Genomic DNA, 17729 nt, shown 5'->3' on the forward strand with positions numbered 1-17729 from the left:
TCCAGAACATGACTAAATAAGTATGAATTTCATGTATACATTATTATGATACATATGTAAGAGGCTCGTTTATGATTCTATTTTGGGAATAATCCATATTCTTATGTAGCTGCATTGATTTATATTTTCTGGATGTCCCATGGTCATATTATAAAGTAGTTGCGTTCCATGTTATAAATCAATGCTATGTGTTGTTTCTTTTTGTTTTCCAATTTATTTCTTATCAATAAAAAAAATTCAGTGTGGTACGAGCAAATTTTTATTCTGAAAGTGTGGCCCAGAGAAAAAGTTTGTGAACCACTGTCCTGGGCCATTTTAAATTTCACTGATGCCTCAGTATTTTTCTGCTGGGTCTTATTGTATACAACACAGGGAGCAACATTCTACCAAGTCAGACCATGACCACATTCAGACCACACGTTTAAAGCACTATGATACCACTTGAAACAGCCATGGTTTCTCCCAAAGAATTATGGGAGCTGTTGCTTGTTAGAGTTCTGAGAGTTGTTAAGAGACTCCTATTCCCCTCCCAGAGGGACAATTCCCAGAATGGCTTAACAATAAAACACTCTTCCTGAGGAACTCTGGGAATTTTTGCTTTCTGAGGGGAATGGGGGTCTCCTAACAACTCTCAACTCCCTTAACAAATGGATTCTTTGGGGGAAGCTACAGCTGTTTAAAGTGGCATAATAGTGCTTTAAAATGTGCTGTGTGAACGTGGCCTAAGAACTACCAGCATTAGATTCAGTTCCCTCTCAATCATACATCCACCAGAAACTCAACTAAGGGGGAAAAGGTTCCCCATGCACTTAGCCATGCAAGCTCACTTTCCCTCAAGGCACCCTCCAACCAGACAAAAAGTTTCTTGTGTTAAGTCATGGATGGGGAAAGCCTGCCTGTGTCTTGCCATTGCTATCCTGGTTGCCATGGCACTTGAAATAAGTGGGGCAGGCATTTTCAAAGATGTCGCCACCTGGAGTTTACTGGCTGGAGTGGGGAAGGCAGTAACACTTGAAAGCGGGGGGGGGGGGGAAAGGTAACAGAGACAAAGGGGGTAGGACGAGAAGGCAGCAGCAGATATTTGCAGGGCATTGCAAATTCAGACTGTGGCTGTATACACATCATGCATTTAAAGAACATAGCTTCCTCCCTCCCCAAGAGTCCTGGGAACTGTAGTTCAAGTGTGCGGGGAATTGCAGCTCTGATAGGAAGAATACATTCCCTAAGATGATAATGATGATGATGATTATTATTATTATTTTGGTGGGGGAAGCTCGAAGTGTATGGTGCAGACGTATGCAGTCAGAGTTTAGATTCATAAACTAAAATTCATTTTAGATAAAATGATAACAATATTCAAAAGCCTTCTGTGAAATGGGCTACTCTTTGGAGTTCTTAGGGTATTCTCACTTGAAGTTGAAAAGTTACTAAGACGTTGAGGAAAACATCTTGATAACTATTAACAAAGCAAATCTTTAGAAAAAAAGAAAAGCAAGGAAAGGTCATGTTGCTACCTCCACCCCAATATCAATAATAATTATTTTTCCGAGGGAGTGTGAATGCAGCAATGTAAAGCTGCATCCTTTTGTGTGTAATTTAAATGCAATTGTATTGTTTCCTCTATTATAATTGGTCGCTGAATTGTAAGTTTTCCATGAAAGAAATCACACACAAACTACAGCTCCCACAATTTTTGGTGGGGATGTTAAATGTATACATTAAAAAGTATGGTGTGTAGATGAAATAGAACCATGTAAACAACCACAAAAGGTTCATTTCCTAAGATCCAGAGGGTCACATTTCTCTCCTGGGTTGAGCTTCCCCTTCTGTGGGTTTATGGCCTTAAAGGAGGTTAGGTACCAGAACCTTAAAATGAAGGGCTGCTCTGAGTCCTGAGATCAGTTCATACCTCCTCCCTGGGAGTGAAGGACGCCAGCTGCTTAATCTTCATGGTCTGGTGGTTGTTGCACTTCCTACAGAGAAGGACCTGGCTGCTCACCCACTGCTGGGGCTTGGTGGGGTCGTAGAAGGCGCCGGCCCCAGAGACAACATGGTTCAGATGCTCCATGTACTGAGCTGGGATCGGCTTGTTGTAATCTCCATTCTGCCAAGAGGGATCAAAAGGGGAGGCGTTGGTTACTCCAGTCTCCTTCCTGCTGCTCTACAACATTTTAATTTTTTTAATTCATAAAAATATCTATACGCTGCTATTCATTTTTTTTTTAATCAGAGCAGTTCACAACAATTGTACACTGTTTTAATTTTCATTAACTGCAGCTTGTGGTTCCAGGGCAGGTTACATTAACACACAACATTAGAGCACAATATTACAAACACTTTAAAACCACTTAACAGTTACAGAAATAAGGTGGGTCCTAAAATTTTACAACTCAAATGTCAAAAGCTGTATAATGAAGGTGACAGATGCACCTCTGTGGGGAGGGAGCTCCACAGTTTAGGGGCTGCCACAGAGAAGGCCCTTTTGTGGGCCACCATACAACAAAAAACATATTAAAGAGTTAAAAATCAGAAATCAGCTACCTACAATGAAAAGATGCATTCTTAACTGCCTGCATAAGCCTAATAGAATATAAGTTTTTTGCAGGCATTTAAAAGTTGTGACAGAAGGCACCTGCTGAATCTCTACTGGCAGAGCATTCCACAATACTGAGACGAATAAACTGTTTCTTGCTGTTGTCAAATGGAACTCCAGCCCCAACAACATCTGGAGGGCCAGAGTTTCCCCCTGGTCCTACCATTAGGGACCTTCCCATGGGCACCAAGCTCTTAAGATGACCCAGAAATCTGTATAATTGGGTTAAAAATTGGAAAATCAATCAAAATAATTGGGTGGGGGGATAAAAAAAGAAAAGAATACAAAATATTACGAATACAAAACAAAGCTGTATTTCATTGGGACTTGTCATTCCTGTGATTGGCCAGCCACATAAGTAACAAATGGCTGCCAAATGGAGGCAAAATCCAAAATTTCCACCCTGAGATACTCTTAATTTTTAAGGGCCAACAAAAGCAACCTTAGGAAGTTATTTATTATCATTTCAAATTATTGCTTTAAGTTTATAACCCGCCCTTCTTCTTTGCTCCTCTTGCTGGTGTGAGCCAAGAAACAGTTGGGCTTGGCATCACGGCCAAACCCAGGCTCGTGGTTTGGAAAAACCACGAGTGGTATGCCACAAAACAAACCTTAATTAAAGTCCTAGCAACTCTCACTGCTAGGGCTATTGGTGGTTACTTGCCATGACAGCTGTGTACTACCCTCCAGGGTTAGAGGCAGTAAACTTCTGAAAACCAGTTGCTGTGGTTCTCAAGTGGGGAGAACATCAATGCACAACTGCCCTGCTTGTGTCCATAGACACCTGGTTGGCCACTTTGAGGATGCTGGACTAGATGGGCCTTCTGATCTGAAGATCCAGTAGGGATCTTTCAAAGTCAATTCATAATAATAACTGGGGCATTTGGTTTCATGAGTCTTGCCAACCAGAGGACCTACGGGAAAACTGGCGAAATCCAATTAAGGCAGAACTGAGTGAGAGGGCAACAGTCCGCTCCTCCGGAAGATGGATAAAAATTGTACCAGAGTTTATTTGAGGAACCAATTCACAGTAAAGTGTGAAGTACGGATGGATTTTATTTCATAAAATGTATATTATACCTCTTGACTGTGAATAAACACCCAGAGAGATTCAAAGTGGTTTACAAAATGAATAACACAATGAAATGACCCATCAAAAGCAACTATTTAAAATCTTCAAAAATAATTATCTTGTGCCTCCTCCTCGAGAGGTCCGGAGTGTGGCAACATGAGAATGGGCTTTCTCTGCAGTGGCTCCCCGTCTGTGGAATGCTCTCCCCAGGGAAGTTCACCTGGCGCCTTCATTATACACCTTTGGGCACCAGGCAAAAACAATCCTTTTTAACCAGGCCTTTGGTTGATTGATTTACATCCTATGCCCTTTTAAAATGTGTTTTTTGTGGGGGGGGGGAGGGGCTATCGGGTTGTAGTTTTTATTTTTATTATGTATTTTGTGGTTTTTTATCTTGATTTTGTTCTGTAAACCGCCCTGAGACCCCCAGGTATAAAAATTTAATAAAGAATAATAATTAAAATCAACAATAACCTAAAACCCAGATTTTAGGAAGGTAAAATCATGTATGGGTAGGCTGGCCTAAACAAAAACAATTTTAGCAGGCACCTAAAAGAGTGCAGTGAAGGCGCCTCCCTGGTTTCAATAGGCAGGGAGTTCCAAAGTGTGGGTGTTGCCAAGCTAAAGGATGGATTCCTTATAAATGCAGAATGAGTATTATGTGGCGCCTTGTAACATTCTGAAGAATGAAGAGGCGGAGCAAGCATATACGGACAGGGTCAGGTGAACTCACAGGTAAACTGGTCTGAAGCTGTTAAGTTACCTACTAAGCCCACTGCCATCCAATTCTCATTCAATGCTCACTCCAAATCTACCCCACTTACTTTAACATTCCACACTCAAAACTATCTCCTCCCTTCAATCCCAAAGGTGGTTCACTCGCTACACCAACATTTGCTTTTAAGCTCCCACCCTTGACCTCTGCCAGTGAATTCTACCAACAGGGACATACACCCAAAAAATCAGAAGCCCACACCATAACAACTTGGAAGCAGGGCCTTTGTTGTGGTTGCCCCATTCTGTGGAACAGAAGCCCTGCTGAGATACAGCAGGCACCCACAATCTGTACTTCCCAGAAGCAACCCAATTACATTTTTTGCTTTGACAAGCTTTTCCAGCTGGGTGAAAAGGTCTCTTGCCTTAAGGTGTTCAAACTGTATTGCGTATCTTCAGTGCCAGTCGCTACCCGTCAGCCTTGCCTACCTCACAGGGATGCTGTGAGGATGAAACGGAGACGGGGAGAAGTGTGTGCACACCACCTTGAGCTCCTCTCGGGAGAAAAAAGGTGGGATATAAATGTAATGAAATTAAGATAGATGATAGATATATATATGTAAAAGGGGATTCATAAATTAATACACACCAATATTGAACAGACATATGCACATGGGTTGGCTCCGGGTTTGTACCCAAGGCTAGCCCTACTCAAGAGCAGACCCACTGAAAGCAATGACCATGACTAACTTTAGGGCCATTAATTTCCATGGGTCTACTCTATAGCAAAACTTAGGCCACATTCACACCATATATTTAAAGCACTATTACTGCACTTTAACAGTCATGGCCCCCCTTGGCAAAAAATCCTGGGAACTGTAGTTTGTTAAGGGTAAAGGGTGCTTAAGAGACCCTACTTTCCTCACAGTTATAATTCCCAGAATGCTGGGAATTGTAGCTCCATGAGGGGAACAGGAGACCTCCTAACAGCTCTCAGCACATTTAACAAACTATATAAAAAAAATTGGGGGGAGGGGGGTAAGCCATGACGGTTTAAAGTGGTATCATAGCGCTTTAAACACATGATGCGAATGTGGCCTTAAATGGAGGCAACCCAGCTTACTTTGGGAGAAGCACTGGCCCTTGACCGCCATTTCATCTCGTCATAGAGGCTTTACGAGGCGCCACCCTTGAAACATACCTCTTGGAAGCCATTGTACTGCTCACAGTTGGGGCAATCCCAACAGTTCCGGTTCCCGTACGGAACCACGGTGTCCTGGTTGCAGAACCAGCAATTCACGGTCATGTGGGTGGGTTTCTTCCTGTGGGGGAACAGCATTTTTAAAAAAAGCATACATCACATTGGGCCCTGGGAGGAGGAGGCCCAATGTGACACATTCCAGTCAGGCAAAAACACAGCAAGGAAGTTATGAAGCAGGGCCAGGGAGGGTTGTGGAGAGATTTCCGAGGGCCAGACAAAAGCAGCCTGGAGGGCCACATTAGTCTCCTTGGCCTGAGATTCCCCACCCCTGGCTTAGAGAATCGTATAATAATACCTGTGGTTTGATATACTCTTTTTTATACGCAAATTAGGCCACACCCAACTACATTCTCCACAAACGGACCTAAAGTTACTCATGGCCATTAACCAAAAGCTAGTCCTCCTCAGAGTAGACCCATCTAAAGTTAACAGGCATGACTAACTTGGGTTCCTTATTTTCAAATGGGCCTACTCTGAGTAGGACCTAGTTAAGATACAAGCTTTTAATTCCTGCTCAAAGGTACACTGTTGATGTTTTGCATTTTTTAACAGCGGGAATTGCTTTAGGCCCACCTGGTGGGGGAAGAATGTGAGATATAATAATAATAATAATAATAATAATAATAATAATAATGGTTGTCTAGCAACCGCAAGACACTGCCTTCTAATCACTTCCTGCAGGCTTTCAAAGGTCATGTCCTGTGGTTGCTAGGCAACCTCAATTTGCTTCAACCTCCACCATGATACACAGCAAACACAGGGCATCCCTTTAAGCATCTGCAGCAAGCGGTTAGAAGGCCACAACTTTGGGTTACCGAAGCAAGCACCTTGCGGATGCTTGGCATACCCCCCGAAACGCTTGCAGGTTGACCTGGAAGCAATTGGGGACAGTACTGCAACCACAAGATCCTCCCACCTCTCTTTACCAGGCAACAGACCAAACTGTCCCCTTTCCCGACAAAAAGGAAAAAATAAGATGTAGACCCAGAAAATGGGAAAGCCGGAGATGTCCAATCCCGGGAGGACTGGGGCCCATGGCTGGGATTTCCCAATCATATTTTTCTGGGAAGCGAAGAATTTGCTGCCCAAAGCCAAAGAGCTTAACGGGGCAGCTGTAAACAGTAAATGTGCAGAGCCACAAGTGAAAAGCAGAACTTCAATAGAAAAGGGTTGCCTGTCTATGCCCTGGAATGAAACATTTGCCATCAAAATGAGCAGCTGTTGGGGCTTAACCCTTTTGGACAGAGGGAGATTCATTTGCTTTGGTTTTTTTTTTTAAAAAAAGGATAAGCAACAGTCTAAGAACAGGCTTTTGAAGACAGACTTGTTCACACAAACATTCCCTTGCTCACTCAACCTGTTTTAATTGCTGTGTTGTTTCAAAATGACTTTTATACTGCATAATTTTACCTTGGATTGTTATATATATAATGGAATTTTTAAATTGCATATCTTAACTGTGTTTTTAATTTAAATGGGACTGTTCTAGTGTTTCTTTTAATTAGTTGCATTTATATTTTCATGATAAAGGTTTTTTTATTTCACAGCAGCTACAGAAGTGGGTGACTTGCCTCATGTGAACAAGCCATCTCAGAGAGGAGCACAAGAAATTATATTACATTGAGTCAGACAAGCTCTGTACTGTCTGCAGTGACTGGCAGCAACTCCCAAGGATTTCACCACCCCTACCTGAAGACGCCAAGGATTGAACCCGGTGACTTTCTGCATGCAAAAGAGATACTCTACCACTGACAACCAACTAACCATCAAAGACCTGACATGGGATGAAAGCTACTCCCCCCCAGTTTAAGTAGGGGGCATGTGTTTTGTATTTGGGTCTGTGCATATGCAGAGTCAAGCTGTGCAAAATAAAAATAAAAATTATGGGTGACCCAAATGCCAGTTAGTTATGAACCTGCCTGTGCTGCCATATGAACCTGCCTGTGCTGTGTGATCGTCAGTGCCACCACCCTTATCTGCACACTTGGTGTTGATGTGGAAAAGGGCCTTCTCGGTGGCTGCTCCCAGACTCTGGAACTCCCTTCCTAGAGAAGCTTGACTGGCTCCCTCCTTGTTGTCCTTCAACTGGCAGATGAAGACTGTCTCATTCCGAAAGGCCTTTGGGAATTGACTGGTTTTTAAGGAAAGGGCCTTTAACAGGGCTGTGCTGTTTTAATTGTATTTTAATAGATTTGTTTTCTTTAGAAGATCAATTACAAAGAGATCAATTACTGTTATCTTTTATATGCTTTCTGTTTTGACCTCTCATGAAGAGGAGCCTCAGATTATGATTGCAGGGTCCAGGTCAGTTCATAATCTTGTGTTTAAAGTATAATACATTTTCTAAAAAGCCGCCATCTAGTTGCTCCCACCCAAAGTGTGTCAGTGGCCAAGGTATTCCCCAAAGCATCTTTGCTATGTTTCTTTAGCCGGCAGGCAAAAACATTCCTTTTCTCCTAAGCCTTTGGCTAATTAAAACTATCTATGGCCTTTTGAACTGTGTGCGCAGGATGGGATGGTATTGTTTGTTTGTTACTACGTTATATATTTTTGTGTTTTTACATTGTAAAGCACCCTGTGATCCTCAGATGAAGGGCGGTGCAGAATTATTATTATTATCTCCATGTTGTTTTATTCTGTGTCAGTCACCTTGAGTCCCGATCTGGGTGGAAAGTGGGATACAAATAAATGCAACAACAACAGTAGTAGCAGCAGTAATATAGTGCCAGGTATTGCTCCAGGGAAAACAAGACTTCAAATTCCACCAAGCACAGCTGCCCGAGATGGGAATTCCGCTCTCCTTACCCAACACACCTCTCCACCATCTGTTTCCACATGACTTCAGCACAAGGGGTCCTTTGAACTACAGCTGTCGGAAGCACCACAGAGCACAAAGGCCCAGCTGATGCAAACAGAGGCCAAAGGAACGCTTGGAACATCCATCTGCTGCAATGCAAGCCAAGCATACCTCCTGCCTGGGCTCATGTCCTCAACCAGCAGGCTTGGGCGGTCCAAACCCTTCTTTCTTGGAATTAATTAACAAACTATTTTCATTAGAGCGCACACAACTGTAGAGTTGGGAGGGATCCCAAGGGTCATCTAGTCCAACTCCCACCAATGCAGGAGTCTCACAAATAACGAATCCCTTTGTGCCACAGCAGGCATTGTTTTAGAAGAGGTATTCTTCCTCCTCTCCCTGAGACTCAAAGGAGGGAACACCTGTGTGTGTGTGTGTGTGTGTGTGTCACACACACACACTTAACTTTTCTTTAAAATCTGGCAACCAGTCTATCAGAAGGGGGCACCTTTTAGCATCAGTAACAATAATCAACTTAATTTACCTGAACTATTTTTTAAACTTATTTTAAGAAGGGCAAAACAGTGTATGTGTATATACCGTATATTGCAGCGTATAAGGCGACTCGGCGTATAAGACGACCCCCCAACTTTTTATGTGGAAAAACAGGGTTTGGGGTATACTCACCCAGCCCGGGATCCATGGCTGCTGAGGCGGCGGCAGCGGCGGGGAGAGCGTCCCCCGCGCCACACAGGAGATTTCCGCGCTTGCCGCCCAAGCGCACAGCGGCCCCCATGGCTGCTGAGGCGGCGGCAGCGACGCCTGGGGCAGCGGGGAGAACCTCCCCGTCGCCGCAAAGGAAGCCTCCACGCTTGCCGCCCACGCCCAGCCCGGGCTCCATGGCGGCTGAGGCGGCGGCAGCGACGCCTGGGGCAGCGGGGAGAACCTCCCCGTCACCGCAAAGGAGGCCTCCGCGCTTGCCGCCGAAGCGCAGGATGGCCTCCACGGCTGCTGAGGCGGCGGCAGCGACGCCTGGGGCAGCGGGGAGAAGCTCCCCGTCGCCCCAAAGGAGGCCTCCGCGCTTGCCGCTGAAGCGCAGGACGGCCTCCACGGCTGCTGAGGCGGCGGCAGCGATGCCTGGGCAGCGGGGAGAAGCTCCCCGTCGCCCCAAAGGAGGCCTCCGCGCTTGCCGCTGAAGCGCAGGACGGCCTCCACGGCTGCTGAGGCGGCGGCAGCGACGCCTGGGCAGCGGGGAGAAGCTCCCCGTCGCCCCAAAGGAGGCCTCCGCACTTGCCGCTGAAGCGCAGGACGGCCTCCACGGCTGCTGAGGCGGCGGCAGCGACGCCTGGGCAGCGGGGAGAAGCTCCCCGTCGCCCCAAAGGAGGCCTCCGCGCTTGCCGCTGAAGCGCAGGACGGCCTCCACGGCTGCTGAGGCGGCGGCAGCGCCGCCTGGGCAGCGGGGAGAAGCTCCCCGTCGCCGCACAGGAAGCCTCCGCGCTTGCCACCCACGCCCAGCCCGGGCTCCATGGCGGCTGAGGCAGCGGTTGCGGCTGGAGCGCCGGGGAGAGGCTCCGGGTCACATCGCATGATGTTGCCGGCGTACAAGACGACCCCCGACTTCAGAGAAGATTTTTCAGGCTTAAAAAGTCGTCTTATACGCCGCGATATACGGTATATTCACACCTCTTAACCCTGAGCTTTTGACACTTGTGATTTCCACTTTTAGGACCCACCTTATTTTTGCAATCGCAAGTTGTTTTTAACATTGAGTTTAAATTGGGACGTTAGGGCACTTAATGAATATTATATATACACTGTTGGACTCCAATGCTCATCAGCTCCAGCATTCTAAATTTGCCCAGCACACTTTGCACCTGACGTCTCCCCCACCTGGAGGTGCATGCATGGCGATCCTTGCAGCATGACTATTTTCAGAAACATCCTGTGGAATTCTATCCATTATATTTTATCTGCACAATCAGAATAAATTTCAGGAACCCCAAAGTCGCATGGGGGGAAAACGACTTTCGAGCCATCTAGCCCAAAAAGGGCAACTAGGCGTTCCATTTTGCTTGACTGTAACCCTGGTTTAAGTAGCCATTTTGTGCCTAGCTTATATATCCATAGCTGTCAACTTTCCCCCTTTTTTAAGGGAAATTCCCTTATTCCGAATAGGATTCCTCGCAAGAATAGGGAAAAGTTGAAAGCTATGTATATATCTGAGTTTCTACACTGCTCAGGGCTGATGCAAAGTGGTGTCTGACAACATCCAGAAGGCACCGCAACAGCAAAATCCAGGACAGCGGTAGCCAATCTTACTGGATTCTACATGAAAGCCGTCTGAGAGATGGCTTTTCTTCCTCACAAACAGCAGAGAGCAACAAACAGGTCCAATCAAGAGTTTCCGCCGAGGTCAAGCCTTATCAGCCATTCTGGCTCCAGATGCCCCTACTCAGCTCTCTTGTGCCTTCTGCTTCCTCAAATCAAGGGTGTATGGCAAGCCTTTCTTTTCAGACAAATTGGGAGCAGCGTGGAGATTTCCTCGGCTTCAGACGAAGAAGTGATAATCTCATGGCACCATTTCTGTGATCCTACTCTATCTGGGGCCACAGACGCATTAAGAACAAAAACAATGATGTTTTAGATAGATCAAGAAAACACAGAAGGGGTTGGCTGGTCTGAACAAGATGGAGATTATCAGGGAAATCACAGGCCCTGCAAATCTGTCTGCTCAAGCATTGTGTCCAGGTGTGGACAAGAAATTCAGGAGCATTGCATAACGTTTACTACACTCCTGCATCTGTTATCAGCACATGGGGTTCTGAGGTATGCTGCCTCTGTATATGGAGGTTCTATTTCATCAATACAAGCAACAGTCATTGATAGACTGATGCCTCACATTATTTTTTCTTTAAAGCTGAAGTTAGCACCCCCTCCCCACATGCAATGAACCCCCAGCGAACCACATATCTTAGAACAAGGAAGGGGAAACCTTTCCAGCCTGAGGGCCACATTCCCTTGTTGGTAACCTTCTGGGGGCCACATGCCAGTGATGAGCACAGCCAGAGGCAGAGGTGGGCAGTTAAGGGATGTGATTCTTCCTTTTACAAAGTAAGCTTATATTCCAGTCATGCAAAAGCCAGAGAGCTACACACACCCATTTTTATAACCAGAAAAGCAATGAGTTTTATCACAATTCAAGGACACACTACAGAAAGGCAAAGGCGCTGATAAAAGACACATTAAACTCTTATCTGGGAAAAGCTGTTTGTCCCACAAACGGCATTCCAAAGTTACTCAAAACTATGGAAGGTTGGTTGGGTCTGATTCCTGGGCCACAAAGCTCAAGCAGGGAGCCAAAATTTAAGGGCCAGAACACAAAGTTCAACAAAAAAAACCCCCTACTAACTTGCAGGCAGCGTAGATGATGAATAACAAGGTCAGACGTATTCAGGAAAAGGGAAATACACTGCAGAGCCATGAAGCTCAATGGGGGTCCTTGGACAAATCAGGCTGTCACCTAGCCTACCTGAAAAGGCTGTTGGGAGGGTAACCCTTGCTTGCCAGAATCAGCTACACCCAGAGGAGTGTATCCACTGCACCTCTGTATGTCCAAAATAACAATTCATGGAGAAATACACGGAAACATATTTTTCCAGATTTAAGAGGCAAGAAAGAGTAATATGATTCCAGAAGTGGTTTTGTTTTGTTTTTTAAATTGGGGGTGGGGTGCATTTTAAGGATTAAAACTTTGGGGGCCACTGTTGCAGTGCAAGAAAGCAGTCATTAACTTGCCACACAAAAAAGGCAGTGGGCATTTTAAAATGTTCTTCTTCCCAAGTTCTGCTCAGGCAGTGTCCCTGGAGGAAGATGGAGAAAAGCGGCTGTACAAGAAAGACCTCCTCCCCAAACAAAATGCATTCCTCACATTCCACCGGATAGACATTCTCAAGGCTGATCCTTTGCCTGCAATGGATGAAAAAAACCCATTCACCCGTTTTGCCTGCCTCCTCTAATCATTCTCCCTAGTCAAACAACAGGAATGTTAACACTCACCTGCAGCATCTGCTTCAGACTGAAAACAAAATAAGCTCTGCTTTGCTAGAATTTTTTGAAATTTCCAAGCAAGCCTCTGAGAGCCCAGGCTGGTGGCTAGTCCAGCATCATGTTCTCACAGTGGCCAACCAGATGCCTGCGAGAAACCAGCAAAAGCAGGACCCTAGCACAAGAGCCCTCTCCCTGCCCCCAGTTTCCAGCAACTGGCATTCAGAAGCATTGCTACCTCTGACTGTGGAGGCCCAGCCCAGCCATCATGACTAACAATCCACAGACCTCCTTTTTGAGTAGACTGAAGGAGAACCTTATTCAAACCTCGCCACTTTCAGCCTCCAACCTACCTATGCTACCATCCCGCCTTACAGGGCTGTTGTAAAGGTTGTAATCGTATCATGTATGCAAAGGGTGGCCCTCCAGGTTGCATGATCTGGTCCTTAGAACCCCCCTCCCCAAAGTCAGAATCCTCTGCACCCTCCTTGAGTGTTCTTGCCTGGCTGGAATGTGGCCTTCAACTCTGATTTTGCCTACCTGGATGGAGGATCGGGAGAGGTGTGTTTATAGAAACAAGCCCTCTGGATGAAAGGGGAGGAAGTTACATTAGTTGCCCTGCCCACTTTCGCCTCTAGCTCCACCCATACTAGGATGCGGCCCTCAGAAGGGAATATGGCCCTTGGGAACTTGAGGAAATAATTATTATCTTATGATTTACTAGCTTCCTCGAGTCCTGACACCTCCACCATGGGAAGCAATGACAGCTGAATTAGCAGACCGACACAGGTTCGTAACAATAAAATTTAAAAAACGCACAGACCCAAACTGTTCTTGGGGGGGGGGCACTTTATTCAATTAGAAACATGCAACAGCAGAAGACGTGGCTTTCAATAACATGTTTCCACACAGAGAGAATGCAAACCAGTGGAACGGACTCCCTCGGAAGGTGGTGGACTCTCCTTCAATGGAGGCTTTTAAACAGAGGTTGGATGGATTTTTTAGCTGTGATTTCTGCACTGGAAGGGGCTGACCTAGATGAACCTTGGGGTACACCTTCCAACTCTACAATCTATTAAAAAAAAAACCTGACTTGGTTCCATTGAGAACGGCTTACTCTTCCTAAACCTCTGGCAGCAAAGGAACTATTATACTGTAAGTGGAAAGCACATTTCAATCTTACACATCTTACTTACGGGTGTGTGTGTGTGTGTGTGTGTGAGAGAGAGAGAGAGAGAGAGAGAGAGGGAGAGGGAGAGAGAGAGAGAGAGAGAGGGAGAGAGAAGGTGTTCTACTTTCCTCCTACCACCCCATGCTTCTGTATACATGGCTCACCTTGGGATTCAGGGACTGGAAGGAGGCAAGCCCAGAACAGCAACTCATACAGAAGCACAACCCTTGACAGCAAGGACAAGGCCGTGGCTCTGCAGCTGGGAGTGACTGATTGACTGACTCCTACCAGGTATGTAGTTCAGAAACAGCAGAATTACCAAGTCAGCTTTCACAGTAGTTCAAAACAGGCCGCTCTCTAGACTGTTTTATTTATTTACAACATTTGTATGTCACCCCATAACATGAAGTTCTTTAGGAAACTTTCAAGGGCATATTACTCATTTCAGACTCGTCAACTTCTTTCTCAAGGCATACAGTTTGAGAATCACAGTCCTTATGGGACCAGCAAGCTTATGTCCACAGTGACCCACAGCATCCAATGGTTGGGCCGGGCTTTCGCCAACCTGACACCCTCCAGTGCTAGAAATCAGCCAGGCACCAGGTGTGTTTTGCTGCTGGATCTAATTGTGACCATGTGGAGACAGATCCCTGGTAGCCAGGTTGGCAACTAACACCATCTAGCTGGCCTCTCCAACTTTTTAAAGCAGGTAAGCAGAACTTATTTACTGCATTTATATCCCACCCTTTTCTCCAAGGAGTACATGGTTCACCCCCCCTCCTCACTTAATCCCTACAATGGCCTTGTGAGGTAGGTTAAGAGGCTATGACTGGCCCAAGGTCACCCAGTGAGCTTCATGACTGAGTGGGGATTTGAACCTTGATCTCCCAGGTCCTAGTCTGACACTCTAACCACTACACCACACTGGCTTCCTAGAGTCCTGCTGCTATGCGACAGCTCTATACATTACGTAGGTAAATAAATATGGGGAAAGCAAAATGTCATCTAGAGAAGGATCTGAAATTTTCCTTAAAGCTTGAATTTGTTTTAGTCTGGATTGTTTGATTTGATGTTTTAATGTGTTGTAAACCATCTTGAGATTGTTTTTTTTAAAGATATAAAGTGGCATAGAAATGGAATTAATAAATAATAACAATTCACTGGAAAAAGGTGCCAAGACATTACATTGTGGTGGCCACAACCCAGGTTTAAGGTGCTATTTGGTGATTAACTTATATATCTGGGTTTCTAAGACTGCCTCCAGCCTCAGCCAACATTGCCAACAGGCTGGGATGATGTGAGTTGTAGTCCCAAGCATCTCAAGGGCCACAGAAGGCTGGATTAGACCCAACTTTTAAGCAGGCTTTCAAGATGCACAGCCAAGCTTATATATCTGAGTTTCTAACACTGTATTGGACGTGGAACAAAGCTGAGAGAACAGGGATACTGTAAGGTCACTTCTTGTGCACAACCACCAATATTTGGGAAGGATTCCCTGAATCACAACCTCAGTAACAAAACCACCCCTTATTTATATGCTTATCCGCTCACAACTCCTGTTTAAATCCACTGAGCGACATGGGACCGTGTAAATTTCAATATACAATCAGTATGGCTAGGAAGGGCTGAAACCCTAGAAAGCTGCTAGGAATCACAGTAGAAGAATACTGAGCGAGATGGACAAAGGGTCTGACTCAAGGCAGCTTTTATGCAGCACCGCGAAGACTACAATCTTGGCTCTTTTGGGGGGGCCCTAGAGCGCAGTGGTAAGAGCATCTGCTTTGCACGTAGATCCCACTTTTAATCCCTAACGGATTCCCCAGCTAGGGCGTGGAAAGACACCTGCCAGTCCGTGCTGACAACACTGAGATAGGTAGGTTGTCAGTTCCGCGTCAATTAAAAGACAGCTTCTGTCTTTCATCACTGTAAAACTTTTGTGAGCTTTATTAAAAAATGACAACTCGGCATTCTTTGAAACGCGTTCGGATGGCACCCTTATCTACAAGCGGTTCCTGACTCCGGAAGGGGGCGGGACTTCACCTCCCCCTCCCCGAAAAAAAAACCCGGACATTTAAAAAAATATTCCTCTCTCCCAAAAAGAAACAAGAGAAGCAAGGAGGCGGGAGGAAAGATTCGCCCTCCCGCAGGAAGATCCCGGCAGTTCAAATCGAAAGGAGGCGAGTCTCAAGCACGGTCGCTCCCCTTCCGAAAGCTCAAGGCGGCAACCCCGCCCAGCTTGCCTCGCTGGGCCTCCCAAAGCGTGCTCGCCTCCTGGAGGCAGCTTAATCCGCGGTGGATCTTTTATATACATTATAATTACTATTACTGCCTCGATCGCAATTTCGTGGGACACGCATACATTTAAAATAATGCACAGCTTACCTCCGGGCGATTTTGTACAGGAGGACTCCGCCGGCGGCGGCGCACACCGTCACCCCCAGGCCCCCGGCCAGGCCGACGGTGGGGCAGCCGGCCAGCAGCGCGCCGACTCCCTCCATGGCCGCTGGGCTCTGCGGGAAAAAAGGGCTCAGGGAGGAGGAGGGAAGGGGAACTGAAAAGGGAGCGGGAGGTGGGGGTGGGAAACGGAATTGCAACGACCGCCGCTCGGATTCCTCGTGCGAGGGGGCGGTCGCAAAAGGAGAAGGGGGGGAAAAGGCTGTTTCCACCGCGCGCTCAGCAAAGAAAGAAGGGCGCCTCCTCCTAGAACGCGTCGAGGGGGAGCGTTCTTAGAATGTTCAGTTGCAGCTTTCGGAGCGCGAGGAGGAGAGAAGCGCCGGATGCGGATTGGAATGCTCGGCCGAGGGTTTCGGAACGCTGAGTAACGAGCAGCCTCTTTAGAACGCGGAGTGTCCAATCGCGCGCCCGGCTCCCTTCTCACCTCCACGCCTCACTCCCCCGCCCCCCGCGGCGCCCTCTGCTCCAAATGTTCCAACGCTTTGAAGAATTAGAATAAAGCGCGCCCGCGCGCGCGTCGTGTGTGGCAGAGCAAATCCAGAAAAAAGCGCCAAAGGCGGAACGCGTTGATCAAGAGCGTTACCCCCCGCCCGGTTCAGTAGAAACAGCGGGCAATTGGAGCGGCTCCTTTTCTCCTCCCCTCTTTCTATAAAGCGGTATGACCTTCCCTCCACAGCCGCCGCCGCCGCCGCTCCTCCTCTTCCAGGAGGCACCGATCCGCCCCCTTCTCGCATATACCCGCCGCTGGCTGCTTCGCCTCCAATCAGCGGTACGAGGCGTGGGTAAGCATGGCTGAAGGCGGCGCGGGGAAGGAAAAAGAAATCCGAGACGGCGATCCTTTTACGCACGCTTTCCCCCTTTGGGAGTAAGCGCTGCTGGGCGCAGCACGTGGCTGTGGAAGTGGGAGCTTTGCACACGCGCACACCCAAACGATTCAGGGTACGGAGCGCCGTGCACACTGAAGCACTGCTCACCCCATGGTGGAATAATGTCGAAAATAAGCAAACCTTTTATGTGTGTTCACGCAGAGTGGCGTCAAAAACCAAGCGGATTGCCCTTTATCTAATTAAAAAAAGAAAGCTTGAGCAGCTCAGTCTAATAAATTTTAAAAGGAAGCAAGAGATTTCCACGCCCCCGGCTGGCAAATCGAAAATATCCGTCACGACTCACGCCTTTGAAATGCTTGATCCGTGCTTGTGGCAGGACCTTGGAGGAAGCGAGACCCCGTTTTTAAAGCAGGCTTTTCGTGCTTGGAAAAATTCCCCTCCTCTCAAAAGCTGATTCACGCGCGCAGGCTGGCACGATGCTGGCCTTTCACGCGGCGGCGAGCACGAACACACACACACCCGTCGCCCACCTTTTCAGTCCACGACTCCCTCTCGGTAACGCGGAGTCGAGGCAACCGGGAAGGAGAGAAAAAAGGAGATCGTGGGAATGAGTCATAGAGGTTGTCGGCTCCCCGCACACTCAGGAGGAAGGAAATGCTGTGGGCTGCATCCATCTAAGTCCTACTCAGATGAGACCCGTTGAAATGAATGGACCCAAGTTAGCCATGCGCATTAACCCAGAGTGGGTCTACTCTGAGTAGGACAAGCATTGGCTTACAAGGCTTCGCTGAAAGGT

General features: G+C 46.9%; 1 protein-coding gene across 3 annotated transcripts in view; it reads right to left on the reverse strand.

The window, feature by feature from the left end:
- Positions 1-16199, reverse strand: part of TMEM201 (transmembrane protein 201) — a 42917-nt gene extending 26718 nt beyond the window's left edge. The window contains exons 1-3 of one of the 3 annotated variants that reach the window (XM_033156241.1): positions 16035-16199; positions 5581-5701; positions 1910-2104 (exon numbers count right to left, since the gene is read on the reverse strand). In XM_033156241.1, the coding sequence (XP_033012132.1) occupies positions 1910-2104; positions 5581-5701; positions 16035-16150 (432 nt within the window). In that variant the 5' untranslated portion in view covers positions 16151-16199. Of the gene's footprint in view, positions 1-1909; positions 2105-3257; positions 3283-4804; positions 4933-5580; positions 5702-16034 lie in introns of those variants that run through there. The other 2 variants (XM_033156243.1, XM_033156242.1) reach the window with 2 other exon arrangements.
- Between the last annotated feature and the right edge of the window lie 1530 nt (positions 16200-17729).

The sequence above is a fragment of the Lacerta agilis genome, chromosome 8 (genome assembly GCF_009819535.1).
Source record: "Lacerta agilis isolate rLacAgi1 chromosome 8, rLacAgi1.pri, whole genome shotgun sequence".
In the NCBI taxonomy this organism is placed as follows: Eukaryota; Metazoa; Chordata; class Lepidosauria; order Squamata; family Lacertidae; genus Lacerta; species Lacerta agilis.